General features: G+C 48.7%; 1 protein-coding gene across 6 annotated transcripts in view; it reads left to right on the forward strand.

Annotated features, from left to right (window-relative positions):
* ILF3 (interleukin enhancer binding factor 3) overlaps nucleotides 1–14,083 on the forward strand; it is a 76,480-nt gene that overhangs the window by 52,871 nt on the left and 9,526 nt on the right. For 3 of the 6 annotated variants that reach the window (XM_029585402.1, XM_029585405.1, XM_029585404.1), the window contains exons 15-17: nucleotides 360–536; nucleotides 5,473–5,629; nucleotides 5,863–5,946. In XM_029585402.1, coding sequence (XP_029441262.1) covers nucleotides 360–536; nucleotides 5,473–5,629; nucleotides 5,863–5,946 — 418 coding nt within the window. Of the gene's footprint in view, nucleotides 1–359; nucleotides 537–5,472; nucleotides 5,630–5,862; nucleotides 5,947–6,388; nucleotides 8,054–14,083 lie in introns of those variants that run through there. The other 3 variants (XM_029585406.1, XM_029585407.1, XM_029585403.1) reach the window with 3 other exon arrangements.

Consider the following 14,083-nt stretch of genomic DNA (forward strand, 5'->3'; position numbering starts at 1 on the left):
TCCTCCTGGTAGATAGAGGTAGTTAAGATGACAACTGTGTAATAGAATTTCAAAGAGCTTAGTGTTACTTGGAATGAACATAGATGATCTCTAGTGACTAAAAGATGGAAATAATAGTGGTAACCTGCATAGAGCAGTTTCTGCTGCCCTTGACAGAAGGCATGGGGGTAACTGCATGGAGTTGCAGTTTATTACATTAACAGAATAAAACTTGTTGGGTACTGGTCTACTTGGCTCTTTTTCTGCTTTCATTTACAATGTTACTATATACTTTTCCGCAATGAACTTTTTTTGCTTGCATTACTAGTATGGTTGAAGTTTTAGTTTGTGTGCTGTTAAATTTTATCCCATTTCTAAAGGTTGAGGTTGATGCACAGAAATTCCAAGGTGCTGGTTCAAACAAGAAAGTCGCCAAGGCATATGCTGCTCTGGCTGCACTGGAAAAGCTCTTCCCCAATGCCCCGGCCCCTATGGAGCCCAATAAAAAGAAGAAACCTCCTATGGCTGCCAGAGGAGGACCCAAGTTTGCAATGAAGGTAGGGGTTTAGGGTATGCATGTAGCCTGGGATATAGCTGCTTTTACTTGTGCGCCTGTCCTTTATATATGGGATAGCCTGTGTGTGTGTGCTTTGTTACTTAAGCCATGAAGGGGAAACTTTGTATTTCCTAGTGTGTGTAGCCAGATGGTCTCAGGACTAATGGGTTGTATGCTCCTCTGTCAGCAGATGGAGACTGAGTCGGGTTTCAAAGCTGACGTCACCCTAGATACAGCCCTGCAGTGACCTCAGCCATTCAGTAACTCTGTCTCCTAGCAGATGTGGATGTGCTTTCCCTACACCACCCCCCCCCCCCCCCCCCCCCCCCCCCCCAGCTGCAGACTCTCTCTGAACTCAGTCTGTAAGCACTGAGCCCAAAGGACTTCTCCGTTCCCTGTACGTACCCGGATCAGTCCAGACACCTGGGTTGTGCCTCCGCACCAGCAGATGGAGACAGAGCAAGACCTGTCGGGCTCAGCCACATATAGCAGGGTGCCACCCACAGCCCCTCAGTCTTACTCTGTCTCCAGCAGATGGGGGCAGGTGCACCACAGCCTCTGGGATCCCTAGGGTGAAAGTTGTTTTTTGCTATTAGGTTTTTCTTTTTGGGGATTCCTCTGTAAGGAATAAGGCTAAAAAAGGAAAAGGAAGAAGAAACAGAAGATGTCCCTCATTGTGGGAGCCTCCCAGGGGGGTGGAAGGTTCTGAGGGGACCATCCCCCTCTGGTTGAGGCCACTGCTAAGGGTCGAGGACCCGGCCCTTCTGGTTAGCAGCGTCGGGGGTGACACCGGGGAGCCCGGTTCACTCACCCCCGCTGGAACAGGAGTTTTCAGAACCTGGGACAGCAGCGGCAAGTACAAAAAAAAAAATAGAGAACTGTTTTATTTCCCTGAGTGCCGACTCTCCGTTTCGTTTGCTTGGGGGGGGGGGGGCGTTTTTTGTTTTTGCTGGTCTGCGGTGTTGCAGGCAGATGCCGCGGGGGTCGCACGTGCTTATCGCGCGACGGCATTTGTTCGACTTGTGTTCAGGGCGATGAGGGGCCGTCCTATGCCGGTCTGGGGGGGGGGGGGGGGTGCGGTCCCGGCCTCCGAAATCGCTGCCGCGTGCTTTGCCGCAGACGGGAGGGCAGTGCAGAGCCGTTCCCGCTCAGCGTGGGAACAGCGGCCATTTTAGGTTCTCTTTGGGAGGCCACGCGGACGGCTGCAGGAGAAGGCGCCATGCCTCCTGCGCTTTTTCCGCAGCAGAGGCCGTCCCGGGGGGGGGGGGGGGGGGGCTGCGTCTCCGGTGCCAGTGGATAGCCCGGAGGAGGCATCCTCATCGGATTCGTTTTCTTCTGATTTCGCGCTTCTTTTGTACAAGGTGCCGAAGCACAAGATTTTTAAGTGAAAGGCAGGCAAGAAGGTAGCCCCGGGGGGACTGGAGAGGCAGTCAAGGTCCCGGAAGAGGAGATACACGGATGGGTCCCGGAGGGGCTCGGACCTGCCCAAGGAGAAGCGTCCAGTATGGGGTGTCCCTCAGGACACGGACACTGAGTCAACGTCGCAGGATGAGGCGGATCCGCTCATGGAGCCCCGGGGGGGGGGGGGGGGGGGCGGCAAGCCGGAAGGGGAGGGACCAGCCCAGCCGGGTACCAGCAAAGGCACTCCTGCAGTGGATGTGATGACCCAAAGGTGGTATGGCTCTTTCGAAAGGATCAACTGGCCCCGCTCATTCTGGCCATTCTTCAGGAGCTCGGTGTGGAAGCTCCACCTGTGGAGTCCTGGCCAGGAGCAAAAATGGATCCGGTGTTGGGCCTTAGTGGTCCGGCGGTGGTTTTTCAATTTCATTTTTCGGCATCTGACATACTGTTCAGAGAATGGGACACTCTGGAGTTGGGCCTGAAAGTGAGTAAGGCCATGGATAAACTATCCGCTTCCAGAAGACGCTTTAGAGCTTCTCAGTCTCCCTAGAGTGGACACAGCGGTTGTGGCCGTGACGAAGAGGTCGATTCCGGTCACGGGGGCCACAGCACTTAAGGACATACAGGATAGGAAGCTGGAGCTCCAACTTAAGAAAGCTTTTGAGGTTTCTGCTCTGGGAGTCCGTGCAGCAATTATTCCTCGGCAGGTACTGTGAGGAATTTGGGTCGGTGGGGCGCTTGGAGCGGCTTTCTTGGTCCAGAGGAGAAATTTGCGGCACCGCTGGTGTTTGATTTTCCCACGGTTCCCCCCCCCCCCCCCGAGGTGCATGCCAACGCTCTGTTGGCATGCACCTCGTGTGGCTGGCCCGGGTCCCAGCTCTCCCGGGAGGGAGTTTGCATGAGCTGCCTTCCTGGCGGGGAGGGCACCTTGCAGCTGCTGGAGGTCTCAGGATCGCACGATCAGGACCACCCTGGCAGACAGCGGCAGACCCCGATACCGCTGAGCACGGGAACAGCAGCCATTTTGAATCAGGATCTGATGGACTCTGGCTCCTCGGAGGAAGAAGCAGAGGCCCCATTTTCTGCCATGGTTCCTGGCACCGGTACCGCCTCTGGATCCGTCTCTTCAGTCTGGGGATTCCTCAACCAGACCCCCACCGGGCCCACCGGAGATAGATCTCCATATGGAATGGGCGGAGTTGAATTTACAGGGGCTCTCAGCCTCCCACATAGCAGGAAAAGACAACGTCAGAGCAGACAGGGAGAGGCTGTATACAGGAGAGTGGGCGTTGTCGACCAATCCTTTCAGCTCCTGGTAGATCACTTGGGCCTCCTGTCCATCGACCTGTTAGCCGCATGTCAGAATGTGAAGGTCTCCCAATTCTTCAGTCATAGAAGAGATCAGCATACCCAAGGGATTGACGCCTTTGTTCAGATGTGGCCAGAGCAAGACATAATATATGCCTTCCCTCCATGGCCTCTGCTGGGCAAGGTCATTCGCAAGATCAAACGCCACAAGGGATTAGTCCTTCTATTGCTCTGGGTAGGCCCAGACACTGTTTATGCAGACATGCGGAAGCTTCTGGTGGAGAAACACACCCCCCCCCCCCAAGGCCTCCCTCTGCACAGGGACCTTCTCCAACAATGTCCGATCCTTCATGAGGACCCAACTTGATTTTGTCTTGCGGTCTGGCCCTTGAGAGGGCTCACCTTAAAAAAAAAAAAAAAATTCAGCGGCAGTAATTCCCACCTTGCTCCATGTGCGGAAGTCCTCGGCATCCTTAGTGTATGTGCAAATCTGGAGAATATTTGAGGCCTGGTGTGAGGAACGCATAGTGGCCTCTCGGATGACCAAAATCCCTATAGTTCTGGAATATTTACAGGAAGGCCTAAATAAAGGGCTGTCCCTTAACTCCTTGAAGGTGCAGGTAGCAGTGCTCTCCCATTTCAAAGGCGAGGTGAATGGATCCTGATTTTTAGTGCATCCGGACTTGGCCCCTTTCCTAAATGGGGTTAAACACCTTCGACCACCCTTGTGGTGGCCGGTTCCCCTGTGGAATCTTAATCTAGTATTGCATTTTTTTTTTTTAGCTGGCCCTCCTTTTGCCCACTGCAGTTTATCCCTGCGCCTGTTAACGCTGAAGACTGTTCTTGATGAAGGTACGCTCGGCTCATCGCATCTCAGAACTTCAGGCCTTATCGTATTGGGAGCTTTTCCTCCAGATGACTCCAGGAGCATTACAGCTTCACACAGTTCCTTCTTGCCCGAGGTAGTCTCGGAGTTTCATTTGAATCAATCCATTTCCTTACTGTCCCTGGATAAACACAATGATCAGTAGGCTTTTAGTGCGGTATCTGGAAATCTTGGAACCGGTGCGCAAGATGGACCGCTTGTTTATTCTTCACGGTGGAAGGAAACAAAGTGAAGCAGCTTTGTGAGCTACCATAGCTTGCTGGATCAAGGAGATGATGATGAGAGCTTCTGTAGAGGCAGGGAAGCCATTACCCTTTCAGGTTAAAGCTCATTCCACTAGCGGCCAAGCAGTATTCTGGGCAGAAGCTAAGCTACTGTCTCCTGTCGACATCTGAGTGGCAACGTAGTCCTCCTTGCACACTTTCTCCAGGTTCATCGCCTGGACATACAGACCCGAGGAGACTCTGCCTTTGCAAGGGCGGTGCTAACTGGACCGTGGGCAGCCTCCCACCCCGTTTAGGAGTAGCTTTTGTCATCCCATTGGTCCCGAGTCCATTTGCTACACGCTAGGAAATAGAGAAATTACCTACTTGATAATTTCGTTCTCCTTAGTGTAGACAGATGGATTCAGCATCCCGGTGCCAGAGAATCACCCTTGAGGTGTATCTCAATTGCAAGAGGGTACGTATAAGCTGTCACCCAGTCCCTAGATTAGGGCATCTGTAATCTTGCTGGGATTCAGCATGTATATTTGAGTACAGTTATGGTTATCCTTTTTTAGACAAGTTTGTTCAAGAAAACGTCCACAGTGGCTTTTGAAGAGAATACTGAGGGGCTGAGGTCACTGCAGGGGTGTGGATCTAGGGTGACAGCAGCTTTGAAACCTGACTCCATCTGCTGGCAGGGGGAGCCCATAACCCACTGGTCCTGAGTCCATCTGTCTACACTAAGGAAAACAAAATTGTCAGGTAAGTAATTTCTCCACTATCCTGTCTTGGCTGTTGTGGGTACTGGTATTACTGGAGCAGTTATCTCCTGTAAGACTTCTGAATGATAGTGCCCCTGTTGGATTAAGTTGAAGATGAGACTTTTACTGATATTGCTGGTTTGTTTTAGAAAGTCTTGAAGTTCTGTGCAGACTTCTGTGATTTGTTTTTTATTTCAATACAGAAAACAGACCCAGTCCATAAGCAGAGATTGTTTTATGATTCAAAAAAATTGGTGATCCACTGGGTCTGGCTGCCTTTCTGTTTCACTGGGCACTTTGAAATGAGCAGAAGGGGTTTGTTTTGTGTTAGTACTGCAAGGAAATTACTTCCTGTAATTGTTTGTTTGCCTCCAGCAGCATAATCAAGGTTTTGGTATGGGTGGCCCCATGCATAATGAAGTGCCACCACCACCCAACCTTCGTGGCCGTGGGAGAGGAGGTGGCAACAGAGGCAGGGGAAGAGGCAGGGGTGGATATGGTGGCGGTGCCAACCATGGCTACATGAATTCTGGTAAGAAAAGATGCTGTCATTCAGAGTTAAGGGCCAGGGACCTGCTAGTAGTGAAAGATCTTTTAATCTTCTTGACATCTTGCTTTAATTCTTTTCTGTAGTTACAACAGTGTCAAAATCTCAGCCCTTTTTCTTTCCATTCTTTTTATGCCTGAGCAGTTACTGGTGGTGGTTACGTGTAGCCCTTATCCTCTTTCTCCAGGTCAGTAACCTCTGTGATTCTTCTATTGTAGGTGGTGGCGGCGGCGGCGGCGGCAGCTACGGTGGGAACTATGGAGGGAATTACAATTATGGAAATTCAGCAACAGCAGGTTACAGTAAGTATTTCAGCATTTTTAACTAGGAGGCTGAAAATCGGAGGATTAAGCATCTCTTAAGCTTTTCAACAAACGGTGGCATTGCCAGTGCCTCAGACATGGTCATAGGCCCCACGTAGGATTGAGGCATTAGACAAAAAGATGGAGACAGAATTGTTCAAAAAATCAGCCAAACCAAAGTTAAAATCCAGGATTCTTCTCCAGTCTTTTACATTTCTCTGCTTTGGTTGAGCCATGCAAAGCATTCCACTACTCTTGGGAAATCTTTACTTTCCATGCAAACAGCTTATTTGTTCTCTGAGGAGAAGCCATCTTTTGGGGGTGACAGGAGCAGAGAAATCTAAAAAAAAAATTAAAATTAAATACAAATTAAATGTGGCGCTTCGTGCCATTTTCAAAAATTTCTAATTTTTTTTCTCTGCTCTGTCTCCCCCTTTTGTAGGTGACTTTTTCACAGGCTGCTACGGCTATCATGATTTTGCATCTGCCTAGATCATCTTTAAATAAAAAACAAAACACAGTATTATACACAACACAGCTTTTTACTTCATTTTTCTCCATCTCCAAAACCCCCAAGTGTCTGTGCTGTGTTCCCTGTGCTTCACTGTGGGTGTCTCGACAGTGACTTTCCATCGCTACTTGTCTGAAACAAGTCTTAGCCTGCAGAATTTTAAGACTGGTTTTAAATGTGACTGCCTATTGAGCTCTGGTCCCCCTGTATGCAACAGCAGAGGAACCTCGTCAAAGAACACTTGTGGCTTTTTGTCCTACAGTGCAGCTGGAATAAAGGGAAAAGCCCCTTGGCTTTCAGTGGGATGCATTAAGTTATTTATACCTAATGGAAGAACTAATATAGTGTCTTTGCAGCAGTACATTTTTTTTGTGTGATTTTTGCATACTTTTTAAATTGGGAACCTTTTGACAATCTATCGCATGGGTTTGCAAGAAATTGTGAATCTCAACATATTAACCAGCACAGCCTGGGTTTTTCCATCTTGCAACATAGTTCAGGCCTTTCACATGGATAAAAGGAGATGCCTGGTTTCTGATGGTTTATCCGCATAATTTGGCAGCATTCAGAAAAGAGGGATCCTTAATTTCATACTGATTTCACTTTCCCAACATGGTGGTATAATGCCTGACGTTGTGCAGGTTACTTACGTATGTGTCCTGAAGGGTAACAGGAAAAGCTTTTCCAGAGACTTTTTTCAGAATTTAGTTTGCTCCCCATGGACATAGGGGATAAGTAGTTCCATTAAACACTAGAGTGGTAAAAATGGGGGCTGGCAAGTTAGAGCAGACTGTACTAAGGGGTACATAGAGCTGGCTTCACTGTAGTAGCCAATGGATATCACTGTCTGCCATGCTGTTATGACCAAAGGTATTTCAAGGATAGCCAGCAGGAAGTAAACCCCTTCACTTCAATTAACATAGCAGCTGTTTTTAAATAGGCTTAGTGTAGTTTTGCTCTGGAGATACTGTGACTTATAAACTTGAATAAAGTTATAGCTTAAAGGGTCTCCCTGGTCCTAGACTCCCCCACCCCAAGTTCTGAATGTGGGGACATTTTTTTCCTTTTCAGTTCTGTTAAAAAAAAAAATAAAAAAAAAAAATTGGTATTAAATGGCATGATCTGTCACTTTGCTGCTTCTTTAGCTTATAGTGTGTGAGGTGAGCAAGCCTGGAGTTAATTTTTGAAAGCTTTGCGGCTTAATGAGGTGGTTCATTGTTGAAGTCCGTTGGCTTATGTCAGACCAGACTTGCTGCCATGATGCTTCTAATGTGGATGGCCCCTTTATTGGGAATAAAAAAAAAAGTAGTTCTATTGACACTGTTGGGTCATTTTCACAGTGAAGACATTTTTTATGATTGGATTGAATTCCAGTTTATAAAGAGCAGCAAACTGATGGTTTTTATTTTCAAAAGAACATGCTTTTGAACTGCAGATTATATTTTCCTTCAGGCAAGTTTTACATCTTCAGTGGATACAACTTTCTGTTCAGTTCTGTATATTTTTTAAACAACCATTCTAATGCATGATTTTATTTTTAGAATGTTACTGTTTAAAACTTTTTATACAAAGGAATAAATGTCTTAAATGAAGTGACCTGCTGTTTTTTGTATCCGTAATGTCAAAATCGGGGGTTTGGACTTTTTCCTACATATATGGGGTGCATGAAGTTATTAGCATAATAGGTCTGAAACCTTTCATTCAGGGGATTTATTACTTTTGAAGCTTTGTAAAATTGAAATGTAGCTGCTTTATACTTGAAAGACTGGTTCACGGGGAAGTGGTGGCGGTGTTTGCCATTACTGTTACCACCACTTGAGTTACTAAATGGACTGAGTCTTGTTTCCTGTAGCTCCTCCTTGAGTTAACTTTTTAGTCTTTGCTGATTTTTGTTTTTTTGCAGTCTCCGACCTGCTCATTCTAGCCATCTCTTCTTCCACTGTGGTACTTTGCCTGTAGTTTCCATAGATGGCTGAACCATGGTGGAAACTTAATGGCCACTACCTAACTTGATCCATCTTCTCTTATTTTATTTTTATTTTATATTCTGCTTTTTGGCACTTCAAGTGGATTTCATTCAGGTTCTGTAGGTATTTCCCTGTCCCCAGAGGGCTCACATTCTAAGTACCTGATTCACTAAGGATTTTCCCTATAGAGACAAAATGGAGAAAAGCTTTAATGAATCTACCCTTCGTTGTCTTAGATATAAACTTAGAGCCAAAGTGATTTGCCCAAGGTCACAGGGAGCGGCAGTGGGATTTGAACCCTGGTTTTGTAGCCTGCTGCTCTAACCACTAGACTTACTCCTTACTTGCATAACATGATTTCCCTGTATGTACCCGGATCAGTCCAGACCCCCCCCAGCAGATGGAGACAGAAGTTTACAAACAAAACTGCCTTATCTAGGCTGGTGCCACCTACAGTCTGGCAGTATTCTTCTGTCTCCTAGCACGTGGAGAGGGTGCAAAACCTACAGTCTGTGCTGAGGCCTAGTTAGTTTAAAAAAAAAAAAAAGAGAAAGTGGTAGTTAGGTTAGTATTGAGACCGTAGTGGCTTGCCTGCAGGTCCAGTCGCATGCCTCCCAGGGGGTTGTGAGGTCCTGAAGGGACCATTCCCCCCCCCTGGTTTCAGAGGCCGCTGAAGTGTGGAGTTGTCTCATTTACCAGCGTCTGTTTTCCTCACTGGGGGTGACACCGGGGAGCCCAGCTCACTCCCCCCAGGTGGTCCTGGAGCCGGCGGTGATCAGTAATGGTATTTAAAAAAAAAAGTAAGTTTGTATTTTTCTTGTATTGCTTTGGTTGGGTGCCAAAGCTTCTTATTTTTTGCGTCCCGGCCGTGTTCGGGGGGGTAGTGCATCGTGGGTCGGTGAGCCTCGTGAGTTGGTCGCAGTTTTAAGTGTGGAGCATGCCATGTCAGACGGCTTGCCAAGCTTTCAGTGCTGCGCGGCGCCTCTCCCGAAACAGCCTGTGTTCCAGCTGTGTTTCGGGGGGGCGAAGATGCGTCTTCGCTCCCGGATGGAGAGCGGGGTTGAGCGCCATTGAGAGCCGCAGCTCTGGGGAACAAGCCCAGGTCCGGGTCAGGCCCGTTCCCACGGAGTGTGGGAACAGGCGCCATTTTGGGCTCTAGGGACTCTGTGTCGGCGGGAGTGTCCACCATTTTGTTTCCTCTGGGTCCCGCGGTTCCCGCGTCCCCGTCGGATCGGGGGGAGGAGGACTCGCAGCCGCGTTTATCGCCCCAACACTGTCCCTGAGGGGGACAAACCTGCAAGGCCACGCTCTACCAGTGATTCGGAGGTCCCTGAAGGGGATCCGGCGGATTGGTCCTCTGATTCTTCTTGTTCATCGGAGTTTGTTTTATTAATGCACAAGGCATTTAAGGCACGTAGATTAGCACGGAAAAGGCCACAGGGGTCTCATGACCCCGACCCTTCGACAGGGTCGGGGAAGTGGGCTAGGCCCGTCAAGGCGTCTGATCCCGCTGAGGGGCCCCGGACTTTCAGACTGCGGACCCCGTGGGGAGATCCCGATATCTCTACGGATACCGATGACTCAGAGGAGCATCAGGGGGACTAGGACCCACCATCCCAACTCCCAAGGGGGATTGAGGGGGACGGTGAGCAGTTAGCAGGTAGCCTGAGAGGTACCCATGGGGCAGACGGGGATGACCCCAAAGTAGTACGTCTCTTTCGGCAAGATGAGTTGGGGCCCCTTATCCCGGCAATTCTTGGTGAGTTAGGCATACAGTTGCCGCAGGCAGAGTCCAGACTAGGAGCGAGACTGGGCCTGAGAGGTCCTCCATCCTCCTTTCCATTACATTTTTCAGTGTCAGATTTACTCTTCAAGGAATGGGATACCCTAGATTACGGACTTAAAGTGGATAAAGCGATGGATAAGCTCTACTCTCTTCCTGAGGACGAGTTGGAGCTGTTGAAGGTCCTAAAGATATAGATGTGGTGGCGGCGGTCACAAAGACCACCATCCCGGTTACCGGGGGAATGGCTCTCAAGGATTTACAAGATCGAAAGCTGGAGATACAGCTTAAGATATTTGAAGTCTCCGCACTAGGGATTCGTGCGGCCATCTGCAGTAATTTCTGCGAGTGGGACTTCGGTGGGTTCAAAAGTTGTTGGCCAATGAATCTTTCACAGGAGGAAGCGCTTCAGGCGGGGCGTTTAGAAGTGGTGATTGCCTATAGTGCGGATGCCTTTTATGATTTACTTCGCACATTGGCTAGATCCATGGTTTCGGCGGTATCGGCGCGACACTTGCCGTGGCTCCACCATTGGGTGGCGGATGTGTCGTCTAAAGCCCGGTTAGGTTCGCTACCATTTAAGGGCAAGTTATTGTTTGGCAAAGAACTGGAGAATTTGAGTCTCTCGGCAAGAATAAAGTACATCGCTTGCCGGAGGACAGATCTAGGTCTAGAGGGACTCCTCAGTCACATTCCCGTTTTCGGGGAGGTCAGAAACCTCTGAATTCGCGAGGGTCGGTATCCTCTTTTCATCATAGTGCCAACCGGCAGCAGACGTATTCGCAGTCCTTTCGTGTGTGCCGCTTTAGCCGACCAGGGGCCGGTCAGAATACACAGTGGTAAATCTTCACAATGATGTACAGCCGGTCCACTCCTTGGTACCGGTGGTCGGAGGCAGATTGTCTTGGTTTTACGAGGAGCAGACCAGGATCACCTCGGATCAGTGGGTCCTAGAGGTGATAAGTCAAGGTTACGCATTAGATTTTGCATGGCAGCCCCGCCAGTGTTTCCTGGTATCACCTTAACGGGTTTTCAGAAAAACGCCGAGCGGTACGGGAGACACTGAGATGTCTTCGCGACCTCGGCACGATTGTGCCAGTTCCGCCGCATGACCTTCGCAGAGGCCAGTATTCCATTTATTTCGTGGTACCAAAGAAAGAAGGAACCTTTCGACAGATTCTCAACCTGAAGAGCGTCAAGTGTCTGTGAATACTTCGTTTTCGTATGGAGACTCTAAGGTCCGTGATCGCTTCGGTGAAGCAGGGAGAGTTTCTAGCACCACTGGACCTCACGGAAGTGTATCTTCATATCGGAATCCGTGCAGAGCACAGATTCCTAAGGTTCGCTGTGATGGGTCAACATTACCAGTTCCAGGCGTTAATGTTTGGCCTTGTCACCGGGCCTCGCACGTTCACCAAGATTATGGTGGTGGTAGCAGCGCATCTTCGCAGGGAAGGTTTCCTGGTACACCCGTATCTGGATGATTGGCTGATTCGGGCAAAGTCGGAGAAGCTTTGTCAGGAAGCGGTTCAACGGGTGATTCACTTGTTACAGAAGCTCGGCTGGGTAATCAATATGGCCAGAAGTCACTTGGTTCCTTCTCAGTCTCTGGAGTTTTTGGGAGCCTTTATTAGACACTCGTCGGGGAACGGTGTTTCTCACGCGGACACGCATGCTCAAGTTACAAGATCAAGCTCTGCGCTTGTTAGCCAAGCCCATGCCAATAGTCTGGGGTTATCTTCAAATGTTGGGATCCTTGACTTTGACGTTGGAATTGGTTCCCTGGGCTTTTGCTCATATGCGTCCCTTACAGTCAGCGTTGCTTTCCTGGTGGAACGCGGTTTCGGAACTATTTCATCTTCCGTTACCGCTACCAGTCGGCCCGGTCCAGCATGGATTGGTGGTTGTGTCCAGACAACTTGAGCGGAGGAGTGCCGCTGACGGTTCCCTCCTGGACAGTGGTCACCATGGATGCCAGCTTATCCGGTTGGGGAGCAGTTTGTCTCTGGAATTCGGTACAGGGGATGTGGTCCCCGCAGGAAGCTCGTTGGTCCATCAATTGTTTGGAGACCAGGGCAGTTCACCTGGCTCTATAGGCCTTCCTTCCGCTGGTTCGAGGCAAGTTGGTCAGGGTTCTGTCAGATAATGCGACCATGGTGGCCCGGTGCCTCTATGGAATCTCAATCTAGTATTAGACTTCCTACCTGGGGCTTCCTTCAGATCAACACACAGTCTGTCACTACGCCTCTTAACATTGAAGTCTGCATTCTTGGTGGCAATATGTTCAGCTCGTCACATCTCAGAACTACAGGCTCTCTCCTGTCGGGAGCCGTTCCACAGGTTCACAACTGGAACCATACAACTGCGCACCATCCCCTCCTTCCTTCCGAAAGTGGTTTCCGAGTTTCACTTGAACCAAACCATCTCGCTACCAGCTCCAGATGAACATAAGGACTCGAAGACTTGTGCCTTCTTTGCCACCTGAATGTCAGAAGACTCCTGGTGCAATACCTGGAAAGATTGGAACAGGATCACTTATTCGTTCTTCACAGCAGGAGAAATGAGGAGAAGCAGCCTTGCGGGAAACCATAGCCCACTGGATCAAAGAAGTAATCAAGGCAGCCTACATAGAGGCAGGAAAGCCCTTACCACTACAGGTTAAGGCTCGTTCTACGAGGGCCCAGGCAGTCTCCTGGGCAGAAACCAAGCTGCTGTTGCCTGCCGAGATCTATCTGGTGGCGACGTGGTCCTCCATACACACCTTCTCCAGGTTCTACCACCTGGATGTTCAGGCCCGGGAAGATACAGCCTTTGCAAGGGCAGTATTAAGTGGGCCACGGGCAGCCTCCCGCCTTGTCCGGGTATAGCTGTTATACATCCCATTGGTCCTGAGTCCATCTGGCTACACGCTTGGAAATGGAGAAATTACTTACCTGATAATTTCGTTTTCCTTAGTGTAGACAGATGGACTCAGCATCCTGCCCACCGCTGCCCCAGAAAAGGAGAACCTCTGATGATAAACCTTGAGACTAAGCAAATACGGGTACGCCATGGCCTACCCCTAGTTCAGGACACCCACAGTTAGTCTGGTGTCGTCGTTAATTGGTTGAGTGCACTGGCGGTCTCCAATTTGGAAATTAGTCGAACCAGTTCAAGTTTTACTCAAGTTTAATAAAGTTATTTAAGCAAAGATATATCCACAATGGCTTTTCAAAGAATACTGAAGAGCTGAGGTTACTGCAGGGTTATATCTAAAGTGATGTCAGCTTTGAAATCTGACTCTCTCCCATCTGCTAGCAGAAGAGCACAATACCCATTGGTCCTGAGTCCATCCTTCTACACTAAGGAAAACTAAATTATTAGGTAAGTAATTTCTCCTTTTGAGGCTTCATCCTTCACCCAAATCTTCCCACATTGGCACTAATAGTGTAGATGTTGAAGGTCAATTGAAAGACACTCTACCACAGAAAGTAAAGGAAGTTCTTTTAGCATCAAAGTCCTATAATCGTAAATGGAAGAGATTTTAGAATTGCTGTTCTCAATATAAGGACCCAGTTTCTTGTTCCAAACCAAATTTACTACATAATCTACTTAATTTTGCCAAGGGCAGGCCTAAAAACAAAACCAGTACAAGTACAACTAGATGCCATCATAGTCTAAACATAAGGTTTACCAGTTTCTCATGACTCGTTCTTATCTAAGTTTATGAAAGGCGTTTATAACTTGAGACCTCCAATAAAATCCCCACCACCTCAGTGGGACTTGATAGCTAATCAAAGCACTTTTCAAGCCCATAGCTGCAACGCAGATGAAATTCGTTACATGGAAACTGTTTTATAATTGTATTTACTTCATCTAGAAGATTGTGAACTACAA

This window comes from Rhinatrema bivittatum, chromosome 19 (assembly GCF_901001135.1).
Source record: "Rhinatrema bivittatum chromosome 19, aRhiBiv1.1, whole genome shotgun sequence".
NCBI lineage: Eukaryota > Metazoa > Chordata > Amphibia > Gymnophiona > Rhinatrematidae > Rhinatrema > Rhinatrema bivittatum.